Source organism: Leopardus geoffroyi, chromosome E2 (assembly GCF_018350155.1).
Source record: "Leopardus geoffroyi isolate Oge1 chromosome E2, O.geoffroyi_Oge1_pat1.0, whole genome shotgun sequence".
Lineage (NCBI taxonomy): Eukaryota > Metazoa > Chordata > Mammalia > Carnivora > Felidae > Leopardus > Leopardus geoffroyi.
Genome location: NC_059335.1, coordinates 26503056 through 26523372, shown reverse-complemented (window position 1 = coordinate 26523372; position 20317 = coordinate 26503056). Strand labels below are relative to the sequence as shown.

Sequence of the window (20317 nt, the reverse complement as noted above, 5' to 3'; positions counted from 1 at the left end):
TTCAGTTACCACGATGTTCCTCCTGAGCATGACCCGAAGCCAAGGCAGAGTCCAGTGTCAGTGGAGAGGGATTGGCTAACTCAGTGACCTCCCGTACGGAGGCTGGTGTGGGGGCTGGGGAGACTGACGAATCAGGCTCCGGGGAGATCTTAGGATAGTATACACAAAGCAGGTCTCAGACAGGAGGTCTGCAGACCCTGTCCAGTTTTGTATAGGGTTACCCTGATGGTTTTGGTTAAAAAAAAAAAATCATATTTGTTGTTTGCATTTAAAAACTGGAAATTTTATGTAAAAATCAGATTTCTGGATTCCCCTGAACAATCAGAAGATCTGGGAACACCAGACTCACATTCTCCTGTGGCCACAAATGGCTGGAGCTGAAGTGATAGCTGCCCTATTGAGATGAGGCCCTCAGATACAGTTTGTCACGGCCTCCACTGTGTCCTATTGTATCTCCAACACTGGGGCTGTTTTTCCTACTATTTATCATCTTAGCAATGGTCTATGTGACTTCTTTACATAGTTGGTCTTGCACCTACAGCATCTGAGTTTAAAAACCCTAATCCAAACTAATTTTAAAAAGCTTTTTTGTAGTCATCTCATTTATTTTATTTTATTTTTAATTTTGAGAGAGGGAGGGAGAGACAGGGAGAGAGAGAGAGAGAGAGAGAGAGAGAGAGAGAGAGAATCCCAAGCAGGCTCCACACTGTCAGCACAGAGCTGCCCCACATGGGGCCCAAACCCATGAACCGCGAAATCATGACCTGAGCTGAAATCAAGAGTCTGACGCTCAGCTGGTTGAACGACCCAGGCACCCCTAGTCATCTCATTTAAATGCATGTAGTTCCCAGCCTATATCATTGACTCATTTATTCAAAAAAGTAGTTATTGAACCCCTACTACCTGCCAAGTACTAAGACTAAGAATACTATGGTTAGCATGACCAACAGGGTCCCTGCTCTCAGGGAGTTACAATCTGGTATTAAAACAAGACAACTAGCACGTGAATTAATGGTCAAAGGAGATAACATCAGAAGAGCTATGATGCCAGTAAAACAGTGTGATGTTCTAGAGAGTACATGAAGGAGGGCTGGGGCAACTTTGGGTGGGCTGGGCCCCGGAAGGCCCCTCTGCTGAGGTGACTTTTGCTCTGAGTAATGATGACTCAGCTTCAGGAACAGCAAGTACAAAAGCCCTGAGGTTGGAATGAACTTGGCTTGTCTGAGTAAGGACAAGACAGTCCTTTACTGCCCCAGGAGTTCCACCCCCACCCCAACACCCTGACTTCTCTGCTGCTGATCAGGGCCCCCTGCTGCCTTCTCCCTACTGGCATGCTAGGCTCTCCCATCCTCCTCTCTATGCCCATTTTCACTTGTAGGGTGGGCAGAAATGAAGAAGCTACAGTCGTGGGCAGGAATGTTTGAGGAAAGAATGCCAGGAGAGACAGCTTGGAGGTCAGAGTTTTTGGCCAAGGATGGGTGTAGTTATGGTGGGAGAAGGGTGCAGAAAGGGTGAGGGTCAGGGAAAAGCTCTTGAACCCTGGGCTGCCCCTCCTGGAGACATTTAGGGGCTGGAGTTGCATAGGGCTGCCCCTTGGATGGGCACTAGCTCTCCAGGTCCCCTCACTCATCAGGGCGTCTTCAATTCCTTCTTCAGTCACTGAAGTTTTCTATCTGGCCATGTAGGCATTTGACTTTGAGACCCCCAAGCTGGAAGGGGGAGGAATGATCCCTTCCTCTTCCTTTGTGCCCCCTGGTGCTATAACCCACCTCCCAGCCTGCTATGCCCTTTGGCTTTTGAAATACGGGGTGCCAGCTTTCCAGGGCAGGGAGAAGACAGCGGTGAGCCCTCAGGGAGGACCCCTCCTTGCAGGTGGACACAGGTAGGAGGTGAGCCAGCTGCTGCAGCTGTGGAGACCTGTATCCTGAGGCTCTAGAGAGGGTGCCCCAGTGGGCACTGTGGTAGGGGTCTCCAGACCATTTTTTCTCTGTGCTGTTTGTTAAAAACAAACAAACAAACAAACAAACAAAAAAACAAAACAAAACAACAACAACAAAAAACTGAGAACTGAAAAGCACTGAATGGCATAAACAAAATTAGAGACTGAATATACTTAGAATATTTGGGGGTAAGAGGATCCCATGTTTCTGTTCGCATTTGTTCCTATCTAGATGTGTTGTTGTCATATTGACTCATTAAGCCAGTATATCACTCAAAATTTATTTAACAAAATTACAATATATGTAATAACAATTTTTTTGTAAGCAAGGGAATGAAAACCACAAAATTTGGGATAGTGGTTATCCGGTGGGGAAGGCATAGAGGGTTTGTCCACACCAAGCAGGGGAATAAGATGAAGAAGAACCCCATGGATAGGTAAAAGTTATGGATTTGGGGTTCAGTGGTGGACTTATGAATATTCATTAAGTTATTAAAAATACCTAAACAAGTAAGTGCCCAGCTGACTAACAAAGAGGTGCATGCAATTCCCAATGATGACTGTATGTCTTAACCCAAATGTTATAATTAATCCAATTCAATATACCTAAGGTTCAATTATAAAAAGAGACCACCTTTTTTTCTTGTGAAAATAGCTTTTTGTTTGTCTTTGTAAAATACTCATTGTAAAAGATTCAGACAATGCAAAAGGTGCAGAGAATAAAAACCGCTCAATCTCCACTACCTAGAGATAAAACCATTGTCCAAAATGTCAAGAAATCTCTTTCTCGATCTCTTTCTAAGCAAATATCCAGGGAGAGATATGTGAATATAATTTGACTGCAATAAGATTATACTTCTCACCCACCTCTTTTAATGCTAGAATTCATGTAGTTCGACTCATATTTCACAGTTAGGGAGCTGGAGACACAGGGAGAAGTGACCTGCTCATGGCCACACTTTGAAATGGATGGCCCTGAACAGTTTCCCACAGTGTGCTATGTGGGCAGACCTTCTTACTTTTAATAGTTATAAATGAAATTTAATTAGAAAAATGGCACATCTATATGATGATTCAACAGCTGTTCTCACCCGTCCAAAATGAAACAGAAAAGAACTAAGAGTGCTGGCAGTTTGCAGGTATGAAAGAGTGGCCCAGTGGTCTGAAATTTGGAAAACCCTGATCTAGAACTCTCACAGGTAGGGCCCAGCTTCCTCTTAACTGGTGGTGGTTCTTTAAACTTTTACCGTTTACTAGAAGTTTATAAACCAGACCAACAGGCAGGCCGGCAAAATGGGCACACATTTCTATTAGACTAAAGAACTGAATTCATCCTTCCTTTTTTCTTTTGTCTCTACAGAAATTTTTCCTCCTGGAGAGCCCTGTTTTATATGTCCAGCCATTGAAAGACCCCAGCAATGCACTGGTTTTGGAGGAGGCCACCTTGTCATGGCGAGACGCCTGCCCTGGGATTGTCAATGGAGCCTTGGAGCTGGAGAAGAAGGGGCACATTCCAGAGGGGGTGACCAGGGCTCAGCCACCTCTAGGAGCCCTCAGGCCAGAGGACACAAAGGGCAGCCTAGCCCCAGAGTTGCACAAGTTAAACCTCGTGGTGTCAAAGGTAGCCTTATCGAGGCCACACAGGCAGGCCGGCTGCCAGACTTTTGGGGCCTAAGGCCCGAGCTTCCTGCCACCATTTCCTTGGCTAAAAACTGCCCTCTCTAAATCCCTCTTTTAATACCAATTATTCCTGGAGGGCAAGCACAGGAAGTCTTTCATGCTTTAGTGGGAACCAACTGATCATCTACAATTTGTTTTCTGATAACAAGATCCAGAATACTATGCTATATGCTGGGAGAGAAGGGGAAAGAGACCAACATTTATTAAGTTGCTAGTATGTGCTGGGAACTACCCTACACGTTTCCATTTGGTTGCTCTGTGAACTCACCTTATCTGGTTTCTTCTCTAACATTTGCAAGGGCTAGCTTCCCTTCTTGTCCAAATTTCGCCTCTGTATCTTCCTCCTGGAAGTGAAACTAGGTGAGGCCCCACCCACACCTCTGACCTCTTCTCCCACTCATTCCTTCCACACCAGCTACACTAGCCCTCTCATAGCACTTTGGCAGCAGACCTTGTTCCTGTCTCACGGCCTTTGCCCCTGATGTTCCATGGTTTGGAACCACCAGATCTTCCTGTGTCTGGCTCTTTCTTGTAATTCAGGTCTCAGCTGCAATGACAACTGCTTTAAGAAGACTTTGCTGGCCAACCCATCTATAATTTGCTTCGGTCACAGCAGCAAATTTCATTTTACTTAAATCACTTATCTTCATCTGATATTATTTGTTTGTTTGTTTGCTTATTTATTTCATGGTTTATCTCCCCCTCCCCCATCAGAATATGGAATGAGAGTTCTTTTATTCATTACTTGGTACCTAGGAGAAACTTAAATACCATTTAATGGATGAATGAATGAATAAGTGTATGTATGCATGAATTCTGTGAAGCTGACTTCTCTGTGCCCATTTTATACATGAAGAAACTGAGGCACAGAGAGGATAAATGACTTGCCCAAGATAATAGAGCAGAAAGGTACAGATCTGGAATTTGGGTTTGTTGCCTGATAGGACCACCTATCCATGAATTCCTTTCTGTCACTTGCATGTGACTTCCTTCCTTTGAGATTGTGACATCCTACCCTCTTGAGCTTTGCTAGTCTGAGAGGCCTTGGGGTGGATGTGGTTATTTTGTTTTCTATTTGTCATTTTGTGTTCAAACAACAGACCCACCCTGGGTGAGTAGGAGGGTTGTGCTGTCCCAATGTTCCTCCTTGGCTTTGCAGGGGACCTTGTTGGGGGTCTGTGGCAACACTGGAAGTGGCAAGAGCAGCCTTTTGTCAGCCATCCTGGGGGAGGTAAGTGACTTGTGACTGCATGCATGCCCATCCACAGGCAGCCCAGGGACTCCCAAGCTTGAGTTCCCCCAGTCCACCTCACCATCACTTTCTTGCTTGATGGGATCTGAGCCAATGCAATTTTTATAAATTGAGAGCAGTTGGGCATGCACTGAGGGGGAGGTGTGTTATAAATGTGCCTCCTTCTCACCCTCCAGGAGTGCTGCCTCTTAGCTCACCCAGAGATCTGCCCTCACCAGTTCTCTGTGCTTTCCCCACCCTGTTTGTAATCAATCAGCTCTCGGGGTGATGATACAGGGTGTCCCAAAATTTAATATGATAATAAAAATCATCTCATGAAGCCAAACTCAGAGTGAGACAGGTGTCCTTTGTGAGAGGACATCAGGAGAGCAATGTGGAGGGAGGGAGGAGGAGGAAGAAGGAAGGAGGGGCAGGGGAGAGGAGGCCCTCCTGCATGGGATGGGACAGGACAGTCTTACACTTACACTCCAGCAGTGGAATTTACATGCCTGATGGGTGCCCCTGCCCCTGAGATCCAAACCCTCCCAGTCCAGTCTGCAGATATTCTTGAGGTCTGCTTAGTCTGCAGCCAGGCAGACATGTGCCTCAGCCTACCCTTCTTCCAGTTTCCAAAAAGCCCTAACCTGTTGCTCTAAAACAATTGAGATCACATTGCACACTTTTCACTGAACAACACTTTAAAACAGCCATGGCATCTGGTGTGAATTTATGGCCATCTCCCCAAGGGGGTTCTCTTCAGTACTTCCCTGCTCAGCCCCAGCCGCATCCAGCCCTGGGCTGCTCTCTCTCTCCCCTCCTTTCTTTGCCCTCCTTCCAGGTTGTTGGGAGGACTCGCAGTTTCTTTCTTTATCTAGCTCTTCCCTCAGCTTTTCCCAAATGTTATAGTCAACCTCATCACTTCCTTGGAATGTGGTCATATTGTCCATGGAACTCTCTCCCGACAGCTCATCTGTTCATACTCCTCATGTGATGGCCTTGCCCCAACTTCTTGGAAATGGGGAAGATAAGATTCTACTTAAATAAAAAATAGTAAAAATAGTTTGAATAGTACTTTCATGCCAGGCCCTGTGCTAAGAGCTTCCTATTTTCTCCTTTAACTTGGAAATAACCTCATGAGGAAGGCAGCCATTATGGCCAGTTTATAGGTGAGCAGATGAGGTTCAGAGAGGTGACTGGCCCAAGTCACACCACAGGTGAGGGAGGAGCCAGGGTTGAAACCCAGGTCCACTTGATGTCAGAGCTTCGCTTTTCACAATGGCAACGTTTCCTTGCACCCTCCATCCAAGGCCACCTTTCTGTGTGGCCAGTGGTTTGTCAGTTTCCTCTTGAAATGAACCAGTCACTTCCCATCTAATAAAGGGAGACAAAAAGATGTCATTTTAAAGTTTTGTTCTAATTAATTAAAACCTGGCTCTAAATCAGAAGTAGGAAGCACAGGATCATAAAGAGAAAGGAACACAGGATGATGATATCTTATGCTGGGGTGGTGGGGATGGGGGTTACAGTCTTTTTTTTTTTTTTTTAGTTTATTTATTTATTTTGAGAGAGAAAATGCGTGCAAAAGTGGTGGAGGAGCAGAGAGAGAGAGGGAGCGAGTGAATCCTAAGCAGGCTCCATGCTGCCAGCACAAGCCTGACTCAGGTCTTGATCCCACGAACTGTGAGATCATGACTTGAGCTGAGATCAAGAGTCAGACATTTAACTGACTGAGCCACCCAGACACCCCTCCCCCCAGCTCTTTTTTAAAAGGGCTTTTATATTTACCAAACAGAAAAGCAGAAAGACACTAAACACCCATATACCTACCATCTAGATTCAACAGTTGATAGCATTTGCATTTTTGCCACATTTATGTAGAAACATATTTTGTGGAACTATTTTAAATTACAGAGATTGTGAGACTTTTCCCACTTAATACTTCATCGTGATGTCCCCCCAAAAAGGACTTTGTCCCATCTACACAGGATTACATTATCACATCTAATGACATCAGAAATAATTCTGTTGATATCCAGGGATGGTCAGAGATGACCTAGAACATTCCATCTCACCATGAAGACCATGGAAGCACCACTTGCTAGAGAATGGGACTGGAGAAATAAGAGAAAGAAAAAGTATGGGGCGGCTTCAAGGCAGACCTTGGATTTAGTCACAGCAGGAACTGGCCTGGTTTAGCTCTGGCTCCTGTCCCACATTCCCAGGACCTTCCCTCAGACTCACTGGTGGGCCTGGCAGGACCATGTTAAAACTCCCATTTACATTGGAGAGCCCCGAGGGTCCCAGGGGGTAGTGGGTCACTGGACACTGTGGCTGCTGAGCCAGACAGGGTCCTCCCCTGTTCCACCCAGTCCTGAGGCTGACTCCCTTTGCTGCAGATGCACTTGCTGGAGGGCTCAGTAGGGGTGCATGGAAGCCTGGCTTATGTCCCCCAACAGGCCTGGATCATCAGGGCTAGCATCAGGGAGAACATCCTCATGGGAGGCCAGTACGACAAGGCCCGGTAAGCTTCTGGGAGGGCCCCGGAGGGACACAGGTGCGTGGGGCTGGTTGGGGGAGGGATCCCCAGCTGTGAATAGTAATTTGACAACTGCCAACACTTGCTATGTGCTCACTTCTATGCGTCAACATATTTCCTCCTCGCTGTGAAAGAAAGATTATTATCATATCATTTTCTAGATGAGTCAGTTGAGGCCTCAAGAGGTGAAATGATTTGCCTAAAATCACAGACCGTGGAGGATATGATAGAATCAGGATCTGAACCCAGTTGCTATCAGAAATTCCATGCTTACCTGTTATATAATGGGAGTCAAAATAACCCTCTCCCTCCAACAACGGTACTTTAAAACTTCATTTGTATTAATGAATTCCCCACCTCTAAGTCAAAAGGTAAAGCAAATAGGGTGATGAGGTTGTGGGATGTAGAAGAAACCAGTACTGGTGAGCCACCACCACCATCCTTGCCCTTTGTGGCCTCTATCTCCCGGTCTGGGGTTTACCTGCTTCAGACATGCACTTGGAAGTTAGGAGTGAAGTCTATTCACCAAAACAGCCCTCAATGCTATAGCTGTGCTTCCAACTCTGGTGGACCCTGGCCTCCTTTGACCATTTGCTTGATTTTATAATCTGCCCCCAGTAGCAATGTTGAGGGGGATGGATGTACAGGTGTACGAACTGGTCACCTCCAGCTGGCTGTCCTGTGGGCTCCTCAGTGTCAAGTCCAACACCAGCTCCTGAGCACCCTGCTTGCCCAACCCCCATCCTGCCTGCTTCTCTTCCCAAGTTGTCCAATTTGGTTTAATGACATCAGTGAACTGTGTACCCCAGCAAGACTGACGCCTCGTCTTTTGATGCTGCACATCTAATTTGTCACTCACATTGGACAATTCTGTCTCCTATATATCTCTTGTATTTGTCTCTTCTTCTTCATCTCACTGCCAGTTCTTGCCTGCTATCTCTTGCTTGGACAGTTCCCGCTGCCCCTGCCCTTGGCTCCTTGTCTCCAGTCTTTTGCTCTTTCCACCTTGTGTCCTGCCTGCAGGGCAGCCATCCCCAAACACAACTCTCATCTTGTCATTGCTCTGCTTTCAGACTGATATAGCTCACAGGGCAGTTTTTTTAAATATATGAAATTTATTGTCAAATTGGTTTCCATACAACACCCAGTGCTCATCCTAAAAGATGCCCTCTTCAATACCCATCACCCCCCCCCCCCAGGGCAGTTTTCAAGTATCTGGTCCAAAAGAAATGCACCAATTCTTAGACTCAGCACTGCTAGGTGTTTAATGCATAGGTAGTATCACCCATGAACACAAAGGCCCATATACCAGAATGCTCATATTACACATTGTTAATAGTACCAAAAGACTATAAAGAACCCCAATGTCCATCACAGGGACAGTGGTTAAATAATTTATGGTGCAGCCATATAATGAAATATTATGGTGCCATTAAAACAACACAAACCTATATATGCTGCACACAAACATATTTGACCACATTATTTCTGAATGAATATGTAAAAAACTATAATAGTGGCTGTTCTGAGGTAAGAAACTGAGAGTCAAAGATGGGAGAGGCTTGCTTTTCATGATATCTTTTGTTGTTGATGTTGTTCTGTTCAAATATTTACTAAATGCACATATTAGATTAAAAGAAATGAAGGGAGGAAGGAAATGCAAAAAGCCTCCCATGCTTTACTGTTAAATGCTGGATCAAGTCCAAATTTCTTAACATGGAGTGAGAGATCTTTCCCTTCCTGACTTGGAAAGGCTGCAGGGCCTGTGGCTGGGCCACCTGTCCCTTCAGTTCTCTGTCCTTTGCAGGTACCTCCAGGTGCTCCATTGCTGCTCCCTGAACCGGGACCTGGAAATTCTGCCCTTTGGAGACATGACAGAGGTGAGTGGGAGGTGAGCACCCCCTGCCTCTGCTGTGATGGTGCCTTTGTAGTGGTTTTTCTGGGGTCCTCATGCTGCCTCCCTGGGTATGTAGAGGAGGGATTCCAGCCCTTCCTTCCCAAAGCAGCTCACGGCCCTGTAGCTGCTGCCTCAAAGCCTTCCCCACCCCAGGAGGGAATTGGGGCTCATCTTATAGTGAGAGCTGGCAACAAGTCTACCTTACCCCACAAGGAGGGGGAGCTGACCTCAAACTCCACCTTTGGAGCAAGAGCAGTGGAAACTCTGTGAAGATGAGAAACCTCCCATCCATTCCTCTTTCCTTTCCCTCCGCTCCCTCCCTCTCTGCCCCCTCTGGCCAGCTCTTCCTTTGCCAGTGGGAATAACAGCCATGGCTTCCCGATGGCGATATGATTCACATTTTCGTGATAATTGACCGTCTTTCACATCTGTAGCCACTTTTAATTTGCATAAAACCTTTATAAGATAAAAGGACTATTATTGTCTTGATTTTATGATATATTAATAGCTCAGTCTGCTGATCACCAGATGCAAAATTGTAGCAACCTGAATGCATTGTCTTAAGTGAACCTCAGGTAACTCTAGGAGGTCAGTGCTTTTATTATCCTTCTTTTAGAGATGGATACCTTTTACCCTGTAAACCCTTGAGAGCATAGAGCTCAGTTGTCTTATTCGGGGCTATCTCTTCAGTAGAAAGAACAAGTTCTGGTTTGTAGAATGGCGTCAATAAGAGTATGGACCTGGTCAAGCTTGAGGTCTAGATGAGCTGATATGTACGAAATGCAGTGAATAGTGCCCAGCTAGAGCAGGCGTTGGTTTATCATCACAGCACAGTAGGCACTTAGTAAGCATTTGTTGAGTGATGACTCAATGCAAAACTAAGCCTTTGACTGGGTGATGCAGCCTGTCCCAGGACACACAGTGGTGAACTAGAGGCAGAGCAGTGACAGGAGGTTGCCCTGCTGCTCTTTAAACTCTGCTTCTTTTCTACAGAGACCATAAGAGTTCATGGTAGAGCAGGGATGGGGACTTAGGCCCTGGCACCCTTGTCTGCAGAGATGACTGAGGGACTGGCCAGCCAGCAGGTGCTGGCATGCTAGTCTGCAAGGGGACCCAAAACATGCTGTCCAGTAACTCTGGTTGCCTGTTACTGTTAGTAACTCCTGACATAAGGTGTATAAGATACTCCTTCTCTTGACAGCAACAACAGAGCCCCCTTCTAGCCATTGCAGCTCTGTCCTGTTGAGCAGCTGTACACCACGCAAACAGTCTTAGACAGAGAGGGCTGATGATGCTGCAAGTCGACAGTCGCTGTCAACAGAAATTTAAAACCCAAATAAGACATAAGGAGGTGCTCTTCCTTAGGAATAATTTGTTTTATTAAATAGAGTTTTAAAATGCCACCTTGGAAGTTGATAGGTTTAGAAACATTGTATCTAATTATGAGTTATAAAAATTTAATTAGTTGAAAAATCAGTTTCTTCATTCCCTATTAAGCAAATTTTGAAAAATATTTAAAAAAATACCAGGGGTGCCAAATCACTAGGTGTGCAGGAGCGTGCACCGAAGAGGTTCATTGTGTCATATGTGCCTACCTGGCTAACTTTGAGCATACCTGGCTGGGCTTGTTCTCTGGACACAGTGCCTTTGGTTGTCTATTTGCAGATTGGGGAGCGGGGCCTCAACCTCTCTGGGGGGCAGAAGCAGAGGATCAGCCTGGCCCGTGCTGTCTACTCTGACCATGAGCTCTATCTGCTGGACGACCCTCTATCTGCTGTGGACACCCACGTGGGGAAGCACATCTTTGAGGAGTGCATTAAAAAGATGCTTAGGGGGAAGACTGTCATTCTGGTGACCCACCAGCTGCAGGTGATCACCCTTTCAGGGCTCTGGCCATTATTGATGACTAATGTAGATCTGCACATTTTCTTTCTTTCTTTCTTTCTTTCTTTCTTTCTTTCTTTCTTTCTTTCTTTCTTTCCTTCCTTCCTTCTTTCTTTCTTTCTTTCTTTCTTTCTTTCTTTCTTTCTTTCTTTCTTTCTTTCTTTCTTTCTTTCTTTCGAGAGCCAGGAAGCAAGCAGGGGAGGGGCAGAGAGAGGGGGAGACAAAGGATCCAAAGTGAGCTCTGTGCTGACGCCAGAGAGCCTGATGGTGGAGGGGGGGGGGGGCTTGAACTCACCAATCATGAGATCATGACCTGAGTTGAAGTCAGACGCTTAACCAACTGAGCCACCCAGGTGCCCGATGCTCACGTTTCTGCCATTGATTCTGCCATTGATTCAGTAACAACCTCACAGCAGCTACCTCTTCCTCTCAGACTAGACCTCAAAACTTGAGGAGCATTGTAAAAAACTTGGATGTCTTCTGCTTTCCCCATGGAGAGGGTAGGCTGGTAAATGGTTTCTGTGGCTGGTAAAAATTGAAACCAAATTTTAAGTTCTCCTTCAGATTTGATGGATTGACTATTGCTTTTGAAGTTACAAAGAAATCTTTCAGAGAAGAATTCCCCAAGTCTCATGTTGTTGGATGAAGTACGGTGACCATGCTAGGTGCTGCCTCTCATAATGCCTTTGCCCTAGATATTCCCATACTTGGTTCTGGCCTCAAGGCATTATTATTATTTCTCCCTCTACTTCTAGTTTGGCCTATTTTTTTTTTTTGGTACAAAATATTTAAGACATAAGAACAGTTTATTAAATAGCCTAATGAAAACCCATGTTTCTACCACCCAGAAGACACAATTGAACATAGATCCCCTCTCTGATTGCATTCTGTCTCCTGCCTCTTGTTCTCCTCACTTTCCTGTTTGTCATTCCTGTGCAGGCCTCCACACTCTTACAACACATGTAAGCACCTCTAGACATGGTAAAGTGCCCTTTTGAATATTTTAAAGCTTTATATAATTGATATTTTACTTCCTGCGTCCTTTGGTAATTTGCATGTTTTACCCAATATTGTATTTTTGAGATGTCCCATGTTGATACATGCAGCTTTTTAAAATTCTCACTGGTGTAGCAGTCCAATATCTGTGTACAGCAGAATTTATTTCTCTGGGATCGACATCTAGGTTGTTTCTCATTTTTCATTTTTACAAAAAAAATGCTTTGGCGTACGTCATTTCATATGTATCTTTATGTATGTTTGAGAGTTTATTGGGATTAGAGTTTTAGGCATCCAATTGTTGGGTCATAATGCTTAAATATTTAATTTTACTAGATATTATCATGCTGTCTTCCACAGTATTTGGACTAATTTACAACCCCCTACCTTGTACGAGATTCCCTATTCCTGCAGTCATCACCAATGCTTGCACTTATGCAATGTTTTAAGATTTTTGCCAACCTGAGGGGATAAAATAATATTTTATTATGATTTAAATTTATATTTTCCTTATGAGTGGTGAAGTAGGATATCTTTTTGTATGCTTACCGAAGGCTCTATTTCTTCTGACTCTTCAGTATTTAGCATTTTGTGACCAGATCATTTTGCTAGAAGATGGGAAAATCTGTGAAAAAGGAATTCATAGCGAATTAATACAGAAAAAGGGACGATACGCCCAACTCATCCAGAACATGCAGGGAGAAGCCACACAGGTGATTTCCAACCCGCCCCACACTCACTGCCCATGTAGAGGAGCACCCCCTGCCCCCTACATTCATGACATGTGCTTTCTTCCCAGGACCCACTGCAGGACACAGCAAAGACAGCAGAAGACTCTCAGGTGCAAGGGCAAGCCCAGACCACCTTCCAGGAAGAGTCTGTCTATGAAAATGCTGGTAATGGTGCTGGACAACAGGGCAAGAACACCTGTGCATCTGCCTGGGTCCTCTAGAGGACCTAGCATTTCCTCCTGGACCCCAGACAGGGTCATGTCTTTCACTGGCCAGGATCCTAGACCACATGATCCAAGTAGTTGAGGGTGGCGGGGTTCGGACTGTGCTGGTCAGGAGGCCTGAAGATCTAGGAAGTAAGTGTTGTGGGGGGGCAGAGTTGAGAGTGTGCAGAGGCAGACACAGAGTGTGGGTAGCTTTGGCCTGGAGTGGCATAAATTTAACTGTAAGGCATTTAAACTTTCAATCATTACATATTTGTTGAAAGCAAATGTTGAAAACAAAGGTATTAGAAATCAGAAATGAGGGACACCTAGGTGGCTCAGTCAGTTAAGTGTCCAGCTCTTGATTTCGGCTCAGGTCAATGATCTCACATTGGTGAGTTCAAGCTCCGTGTCAGGCTCCATGATGACAGTGCGGAGCCTGCTTGGAATTCTCTCTCTCTCCTCTCTCTCTGCCCATTCATTGCCTGTGCATACTCTCAGAGTAAATAAACTTAAAAAAAAAACAAACCAGATATGAATTGGGCCCAGTCTTGGATATCCAGAAGCTCACAGTCTGGCTCTTTTCTGAAACAGGGCAGCAGGGCAGAAAGACCTTCATTTTTAAAGTAAGACAGTTCTCAATTTGAATTCCAACTCTGCTGCTTACAAAGCTGGGTGACCTTGGCAAAGCAACATAACCTCTCTGAACCCTCATTTGCAAAATTGAAGGTAACTAGTGCTTACTTTGTAGTGTTGTAGTGGAGATAAAATGAGATCATGTGTAGGGAAGCCCCAGGATAGTGCTTGGCCTATTAGAGGCTCTTGTCACCAAAATCATCTTTAGCAATGAAGTAGCCCGATTTGGGCAGAAGAATAATTGGAAGATTACAAAATGAAAAGTTGAAGAATCACTCTTCAGCAATTTTGAGCCATAAGTGGCAGGAACAGGTGCAGAATCTTTTTGAAGAAAATCTACTCTAAATATTTTCCATAATAGTGTGATTTCCCTCAAAATTCAAATTCCAGGAAGAGAGCCCTTTCCCCAGGGGAAATTAGGGCATTATTAGAAGAAGGGAGAGCCTTAGGCAGAAATGACAGATACCCCCACAGTGCTGCTTCCTTTTGTTGCTACTGTCATCAGTAGCATCTACTGGGACTTCAGGAACTCGTCTCTCTGCCCTGCTCTAGGACAAGAGTCTAGACAGCTGTTTTTTTTTTTTTTTTTTTTTTTTTTTGAGGACTTCTCAGAAGAATATTCCTGCAAAGCATCTTAGCAACCATCTATAGGGTTGCCAGTTGTCAGACGAGGAAACAGAGAAGTTAAATGATTTGCCTAAGCTTGCAAAGTATTGCAATGACCACTCTGGAACCCAGTTTTCTGGTTCCATATCATTGCTTTCTTCATTCTCTCCTGCTGCCTCTCCCAACCCATCAAGATCTTGGGAACCCCTGGACCCCAAGGATTATTGAATGGCTGGGGTTGAAACCCCTTTGCAGGCTGTGGAATTCAGGTCAAAGTTACCTTCGGCAGAGTTTTCCAAGGAAAACATGCTGGTCAGAATCAGACTTGGATGCGGCACTGCAGTTGGAAGATGAGGTCTCTGGAAAAGGGTGGAAGTCAGGGGTGGAAGGCTTCATAAAATGTCTTCTTGACCTTGGAAGGCCATGCAAGTGATTGAAAGACACATCATTTCCTTGTTCTCTTACTCTGACCCAGTGCTGGAAAATCAGCTCACAAGGAAGGAGAAGATGAAAGAAGGGTCCCTGAGATGGAGTGTCTACCACCACTATATCCAGGCAACTGGAGGTACTGTATGTCAGCTGCCATGCCAGGCCTGGGACTCTCTCTCTGATTGGACCTGAGTGGAATGTGTGCAGTCATGCAAAGTAGAGAGGCACAGAGGAGTCATGCCATTCACGGGTTTGACCTGCAAAATTCCAATCTCAGCCACACTCAACTACCACCATAGTCAGTGCTGGAAGTTAGGTTTCGTGTTGTGTTAAAATGTACCTGAGATTTATTTTAATCAGGTATGGTAAGACATGCAGGCATGGAAATTATTGCCACAAAGGGAGAAGTTTATGTTCACAGGACCCTAGGAACAGGAGACAGGGTATGCCATGCAGGGCCACATTGGTCAGGAGGCAGAGGGAAGGCCCCAAGGCCTTATTGGGGTTTTTGTGGGAAGGAGTGGGTGCGACAGGGTGGGTATGCTGAGTAAGTTTAAGATTATATAATTTGAATAATTGGGGGGGGGGCTCTGGGCTATAGGACTGGTTCCTAGTTATTTGGAACCTGGACCTGGGGTGATTTAGGGCAGGAATGTTGGTTGGGTGTGTGAGTTTGATGCAGGATGAGGTTGGGAGTGTGGCTGTGGGTTGGTTGATTTGTACATCCCAAGTGTGCTCACAGGGAGTCATTTGCTGTTTCTAGGAATTAGCCCTGGGAAGAGCAGTCTCCTCAAGATCAAGGCCCCAGCTGCCATAGCACCAAGAATGGAGAAAATAAGAAAATGTAGTTCATACAGTACTCTTTGAGTGTTTTTCAAACTTTATGTCCTGACCCACTAGTGGGTTCTGAAATCAGTTGAGTGAATTTTAAGCAGCACTGAAAGAAATCTGATAGAAGAGAATAGAAATTGTCTGCTTCCATATCATACAGTGACATTGGTGAAGCCTTTATCCTGGTGTGCATTCAAAATGCATTTCTGATGGTGGGTGGCAGGCAGCTAGAAGTTTCAAAGCTACTGCTTTATTAAAGGGTATACATTACCAAATTCATATAAATATAACTGTACAATTTTATAAACACAAAACCAAGTATATGATACTGTACTTTTTAAGTAATTTAAGGTATTTGTGAGAGTAACTGGGACTCCATGCCAACTTTTTACTTTTGATTGAATTTGGAACCTAACCCCATGTAAGGTGTATCTTCTTTCTACTTGTCTAAAGGAGGAAGAGGTAGGCTGTGCATAGATCACCATCCCTATTCCTTCTACCATGGGTAGCCCTGCAGGGCATAACATAGTGCCTAGCCAGAGAGGGGAGCAGCAGATGCCAGCAAATGCATGAATGAATCCAGCAACCAATTGATCTGTATTTACAAAGTACTTATTATGGGCCAGGCACTGTGCCAAGTTCCAGAGGAGAGGAGGCATAAAGGTCTCCAAGGGCCAGTCATGGAATCTAGCTGGAGAATTATGACATCTGCATTACCCAGGTAGTAAGAAAGATCTCTGTGGCTAGGCACAGTCTCAGATGTCATCAAAGAAGGGGTGACCCTTGAGTGGAGCTTAAGGAAGGGTTGAATTCAAAAGAAGAAATATGGGCAAGGGGTTCCGTGGCTGGCTCATTCGGTGGAGCATGTGACTCTTGATCTCAGGGTTGTAAGGTCGAGCCCCATGTTGGGTGTAGAGATTACTTAAAAATTAAAATCTTAACAACGCACACAAATATGGGAATGGAGCACAGACTGAACAGGTGGGGAGAGTGCTGGGGGCAGGGACATCTACAGAAGGAAGAGATGCACCCTGGGTTTTCCCATCCTTGGCTTAAAAAATTTTTTTTTAACATTTATGTATTTTTAAGAGACAGAGCATGAGTGGGGGAGGAACAGAGAGGCAGAGAGGGAGACACAGAATCTGAAGCATCCTCCAGGCTCTGACCATCTGCACAGAGCTTGACGCAGGACTCGAACTCACAAACCCTGAGATCATGACCTGAGCTGAAGTTGGATGCTTAACCGACAGAGTCACCTGGGTGCCCCGCATCCTTGGCTTTTTTGAATCCAAGCTCTACCACTTGCCAGCTCTATGACCTTGGGCAAGTTTCTTCCCTTCTTGGATACTCAGTAAATGGGTGCATGAATTCCAAATTCAGAGATAATGTCTGTGTTTAGTACTATGCCTGGCACATAGTCCATAGTAGCACATACCACATAAAAGGTAGCTGATGTCATTTTTAAGACTGAATCCTCAGGACCTGCATAAGGGAGACTACTCTAGAATATTTCTTTTGTGCCAGGCACTGGGTTAGGTGTTTGGCACACATTATCACATATCCTCTTCAGAGTGATCCCATGCGGCTAGTATGACTACCATCACAATTTCATAGGTAAAACAGTGGAATGACTTTTGGTACTTTGCTCAGGCTAACATAGCCTGTAAGTAGTAGAGTCAGGACTTGACTACTGGGCTTCCTAACCTTGGAAGTCCTCCAAGGTGTCCAAGGTGGATGGGGGTCAAGGAAATCCAAGGGATTGGGATGGCCGAGCAACTTTGTCAACCATTATCCTTCACCTTTTTATGGCACCTGTGTGTTTCCCCTTTCTTGTCTCTCCAGGTTACATGGCCTCTGCCATTGTTGTCTTTCTCATGATGGGGATTGTCTTCTTCACAGTCTTCAACTTCTGGTGGCTGAGCTATTGGTTGCAGCAGGGCTCAGGGGTAAGTGTCATGGTGGGAGTGGGGTGTGTTTCTGTGGGCTGATATGGAGTGGGGCACCACTCCTTGGGCCCCACGAGGGTCAGAGCATGGGTTAGGGAACCCCATGGCAAGCCTGAAGCCTGCCATTGCCAAGTTGACAAATGAAAAAGCTCTAGAGAGGACCTCTGAGAGCCAGACGTGGGGCTTCCCTCCCAGCTCTGACCCCCAGTGTTCATAGAATGAGCGGTCACCAGTACAGTCTCGTCAGGACAAAACCAAGAGGTTTATGTCCCCAGACAAGTCCTCAAGAATGCTTTACATTCCATGGAATGATCTTTCCTTTGATAGCCCTTTTGCCTTCTCATTCTGCTTTATTTAAAATGTGCCTCTGGACTCCTTGTTGGGGGCTGGGAGGACACATCACAGTTAAACACAGCTGATGTTAGTGAAAGCAGGGAAAACACATTTTACTCAGTCACTACTAATGGCAGGGGAAAGAGCTGAAATTCATCCGATTTGTGCACAGGTGATTTGGGTGTTTTAAAGGGAGAATGAATATGGGGACTGAATGGAGGCAGAGGAGTGAAATTTATCCAGGGTTGGTGAGTGTGAATGTGATGAGGTCAGCTGTGTCCATTAGCTGGCAGTTATCAAAGTTAGGACTAATCTCCCGCAGGGACTAGGAGACAGAGGCCCTATCCTTCATGGTGATTACATTTTAAAGACATGGTTCCCAGGTCCTTGGGAGAGATGCTCTGAGTTGTAAGAGCTGTGTATTCACAGCTGTAAGCACTTTTTAGTGAGGGCTCCGAGAAAGGGAGGTCAGGGGCATGCTGTCAGGTGTTGGCTAGAACAAATGGTAACTTTTCCTGGTGGTGGTTGAGATTCCGCAGGCAGGCATTTTGATGGGGGGCAGGGGCTGGGGTCCTCCTAGGGACATGCCTTAAGCCGCTAGAAGCCATGCTGAAGTTTGGTCAAGTGTCTTAGCACAGGGGTTTGGTTGGAATTATTTTGTGTTGAGAGACCTGCAGTTCTCAGCCATTATGTGCCTGCTTAATTCGTTCATCTTCCCAACCACATTCGGAGGTGGGTTCTGTCTCCATTTTATAGAGGATAGTGTGAAAAAGAACCTTCCCTGGGATGTGAAGTCCCCTGCTGGGACTTGAACTTGGTTCTTGATTCCAAGCCATGTTTACCCAAAGGAGTACTTGGTTAACTTTTTAAAAATATTCTTTTTGAAATGTTTATTTATTTTTGAGAAGGAGATTTATTTATATTTGAGTGGGAGCAGTAGAGGGGCAGAGAGAGAGGTGGGGGGCAGAGGATCAGAAGTAGGCTCTGCGTTGACAGGCTGACAGCAGTGAGCCAATGTGGGGCTAGAACTCATGAGACAGGAGATCATGACCTGAGCTGAAATCAAGAGTCTGCTGCTCAACCGACTGAGCCACCCAGGCACCCCAATATAGCACAAATTCCTAATCACCATAGAGTGAATTTATCAAGCCTTTTCTACCCTGGCAGCCTTGCGGGTGCCTGATTCAGATGATCTGCCTCCCCAAAGAAAGAAAACTCACTATTTTGCTCTATTCCCACACAATGCTTCTGATATCTATTGTGCAGTTTTTTTTCCTGAAAGCAACCAACTCTCTAATGCTCTGGACAACATCTGTGTGTCCTACAATTCAAGTCAGTCTGACACCACCTGGAGTTAGTGCAGACTCCCCAGGTTAAGCACTCAGTCCCACAAGCTTGTCCCTGCTTCAGATGCCAATCACGAGTCTAGACCTCCTATAGTTCTGGCAGACCAGGTGTCAACTGGGGGTTCTCATGACCTCCTTTTTGGATTTGATCATCTGCTAGAATGGCTGACAGAACTCAGGGAATACTTTTACCAGTTTATTATAAGGAACATAATAAAGGATAGAGATGATTGGCCAGATGAAGCAGTACATAGGGTGAGATCTAGAAAGGCTCCAGGTACAGGAGTTTCTGTTCCTGTGGAGTAGGGGTGCACAACCCTCATGTCATGTGAATGTATTCACCAACCCAGAAGCTCTCTAGACCCTGTACTTTAGGGATTTTTGTGGTGGCTTCATCTTATAGGCATGATCAATTATTAATTCAACCTCCAGCTCCTCTCCCCAGCCAGACGGAGGGTGGGGTGGGGTGGGGTTGAAAGTTCTAAGCTTCTAGTAATGGCTTGGTCTTTCTGGTGACCAGTTCTCCATCCTGACGCTATCTAGCCCCCTCCTCACACCAGACATCTCACTGGCTACGAAAAGACACACTAGCTACAAAAAGCAATTAGAGATTGCTCCAGAGACTCCAAGGGTCTTAGAAGATTTTATGTCAGGAATCAGAGTCAACGTCCAAATATTAGAACAAAAGATGCCCCCAGCACCCCTATCACTTAGGGAATTACAGGGATTTTAGGAGCTCTGTGCCAGGAACTGGGCACAAGACCAACTATATGTCTTATCAAACCACACTCTGTTCTCTCTTGAAGACCAATAGCAGCCAAGAGAGCAATGGAACAACAGCAGACCCAGGCGACATACTGGACAACCCTCAGCTGCCAATTTACCAACTGGTGTATGGCCTCAGTGTGCTGTTGCTAATCTGCATGAGTCTCTGCTTCTCGAAGGCCTTCACCAAACTCACGAGGAAAGCATCCACCGCCCTGCACAGCAAACTCCTTAGCAAGGTATGGGCTTGGGTATTGGCTGCTGTTGCAGGCTGAGCCCTAGCCTTTCCTGCTTTTCTTCCTTTTTTTAATTACTAGACTTCATTTTT

General features: G+C 45.4%; 1 protein-coding gene across 4 annotated transcripts in view; it reads left to right on the top strand.

The window, feature by feature from the left end:
- Positions 1 to 20317, top strand: part of ABCC11 (ATP binding cassette subfamily C member 11) — a 70290-nt gene that overhangs the window by 30241 nt on the left and 19732 nt on the right. For 3 of the 4 annotated variants that reach the window (XM_045442659.1, XM_045442657.1, XM_045442656.1), the window contains 10 exons: positions 3300 to 3560; positions 4779 to 4850; positions 7247 to 7371; positions 9194 to 9266; positions 10949 to 11152; positions 12742 to 12876; positions 12963 to 13059; positions 14815 to 14904; positions 17442 to 17545; positions 20031 to 20228. In XM_045442659.1, coding sequence (XP_045298615.1) covers positions 3300 to 3560; positions 4779 to 4850; positions 7247 to 7371; positions 9194 to 9266; positions 10949 to 11152; positions 12742 to 12876; positions 12963 to 13059; positions 14815 to 14904; positions 17442 to 17545; positions 20031 to 20228 — 1359 coding nt within the window. The remainder of the gene's footprint in view (positions 1 to 3299; positions 3561 to 4778; positions 4851 to 7246; positions 7372 to 9193; positions 9267 to 10948; positions 11153 to 12741; positions 12877 to 12962; positions 13060 to 14814; positions 14905 to 17441; positions 17546 to 20030; positions 20229 to 20317) is intronic. The other variant, XM_045442658.1, reaches the window with a different exon arrangement.